This window comes from Cyprinodon variegatus, unplaced genomic scaffold (assembly GCF_000732505.1).
Source record: "Cyprinodon variegatus isolate N-32 unplaced genomic scaffold, C_variegatus-1.0 Scaffold1534, whole genome shotgun sequence".
NCBI lineage: Eukaryota > Metazoa > Chordata > Actinopteri > Cyprinodontiformes > Cyprinodontidae > Cyprinodon > Cyprinodon variegatus.
In genome coordinates this window covers 1-1,392 of record NW_015151987.1, presented here as the reverse complement: position 1 = coordinate 1,392, position 1,392 = coordinate 1, and the positions used below count along the sequence as shown (strand labels likewise).

At 36.4% G+C, this 1,392-nt stretch overlaps 1 protein-coding gene across 1 annotated transcript in view; it reads right to left on the bottom strand.

Annotated features, from left to right (window-relative positions):
• Positions 1 to 754, bottom strand: part of ube2o (ubiquitin conjugating enzyme E2O) — a 20,787-nt gene extending 20,033 nt beyond the window's left edge. The window contains exons 1-2 of the mRNA XM_015403645.1: positions 602 to 754; positions 351 to 507 (exon numbers count right to left, since the gene is read on the bottom strand). Coding sequence (XP_015259131.1) covers positions 351 to 507; positions 602 to 626 — 182 coding nt within the window. The 5' untranslated portion in view covers positions 627 to 754. The remainder of the gene's footprint in view (positions 1 to 350; positions 508 to 601) is intronic.
• Positions 755 to 1,392: the final 638 nt, after the last annotated feature.

Here is a 1,392-nt window from a genome sequence, read left to right as displayed (position 1 = left end):
TTTAGATAAATTAATCAATAACTTTCATTTCTAATCACCACTAATAATAACTTTAAATTATTTCCCCGTCTGCTGCTTACATCCCCTTTAAAATGTCTTAATTGTTCCACTTGATAAAGATTTTTCCTCACCCACTGCAAATCTACTGAATTATAAAAATAAATGTTATTTGAATCAAAGCTGCTACCATTATTTTTATGTCCTGGTAAAATTAATTCCTTTTTACTTTTTTCCTTTCCGATGAACAAGGATAGAATCAGGGAATAACCCCTAAAAAAATAAATAAATAAATCTATATCTATGTTTTAAAAATCGTTTCAAGTTTGAACCCTTAAGAGGAGAATCTGAACCTGGTGTCATCGGTATCCTCTGCCCCTTCGTCATCTGCATCCTGCTCCACGTGTTCAGCCGTGCCATCGTCGGCGTTCTTGTCCCCGGGGTTCTGCGCCGCCATCAAAGGGCCGTTGTTGAGATGAGGCTGGTCTGTCTGCTCCGTTTTGAGCTCACCTGGTGGAAAGCAAGAGGCGCCGTTAGGACTCAGTGACTCATCTCTAGATGTTTGATGGTTTTCTCTGCAGAGTGGAACAGAGCTGCTGGATACCTCGTAAATCGGCGCGATCCGCCATCCTTCCAGGCTCCTTTTTGAAAACCCATTTTAGCTGCTGCAGAGGAAAACAGAGAGAGTCTGAAAACCAGCCAAACAAATCCTTTAATCGACGGCTGGGGTGAAATCAGTAAACACTGAATCATTTGGGATCAGAGTTTCAGGAAAGGTCTCCATCTAATGGATGTTTTAACAGGGTTTTCTAAATTCCCCTGCAGGACGGAGTTTTGACTTTACAGTAGTTCTGTTCAATTAATCAAACTTTGGCCTAAAAGAAACAGAAGAAAAATTAAAAAAACTTGGATTTTATTTCAGTAAAATCTGCTCTGCAATGAGATGCTCTTTATTTGGATCATCGCTGACAATTTTATCCCCAACAAACAACCCAAAAAGTAAAGAAAATTATTATTACAATTGTTAAAAACTTGCTTTAATATGAGAGTTTTTTTAACCCGTTTTACGTCAAGTTACTGTTTTTGAGGGTTTTTCATGAATTTCTTATAAAATCACTTTTTTAAAATTTTTCTTAATATATTCGGGCAAGTTAGTGTTTCTTGTTATTACTTTTAAATACATTTTTTTCATCAAAATATCCATATTTTTTTGATGTTACAAAGGTAATAAGGTCTTGTCCTGGATTCAAATAATACTATTGGCTTGAAATTTGGATTTTCAAAGTAACCCTATAAAGGTTTAGGGACGTCCCAATACTACTTTTTCATTTCCAATACCGACATTGTGACCCGATACGATATTAGCATGAACCACACCGGCTTTTATGACTTATT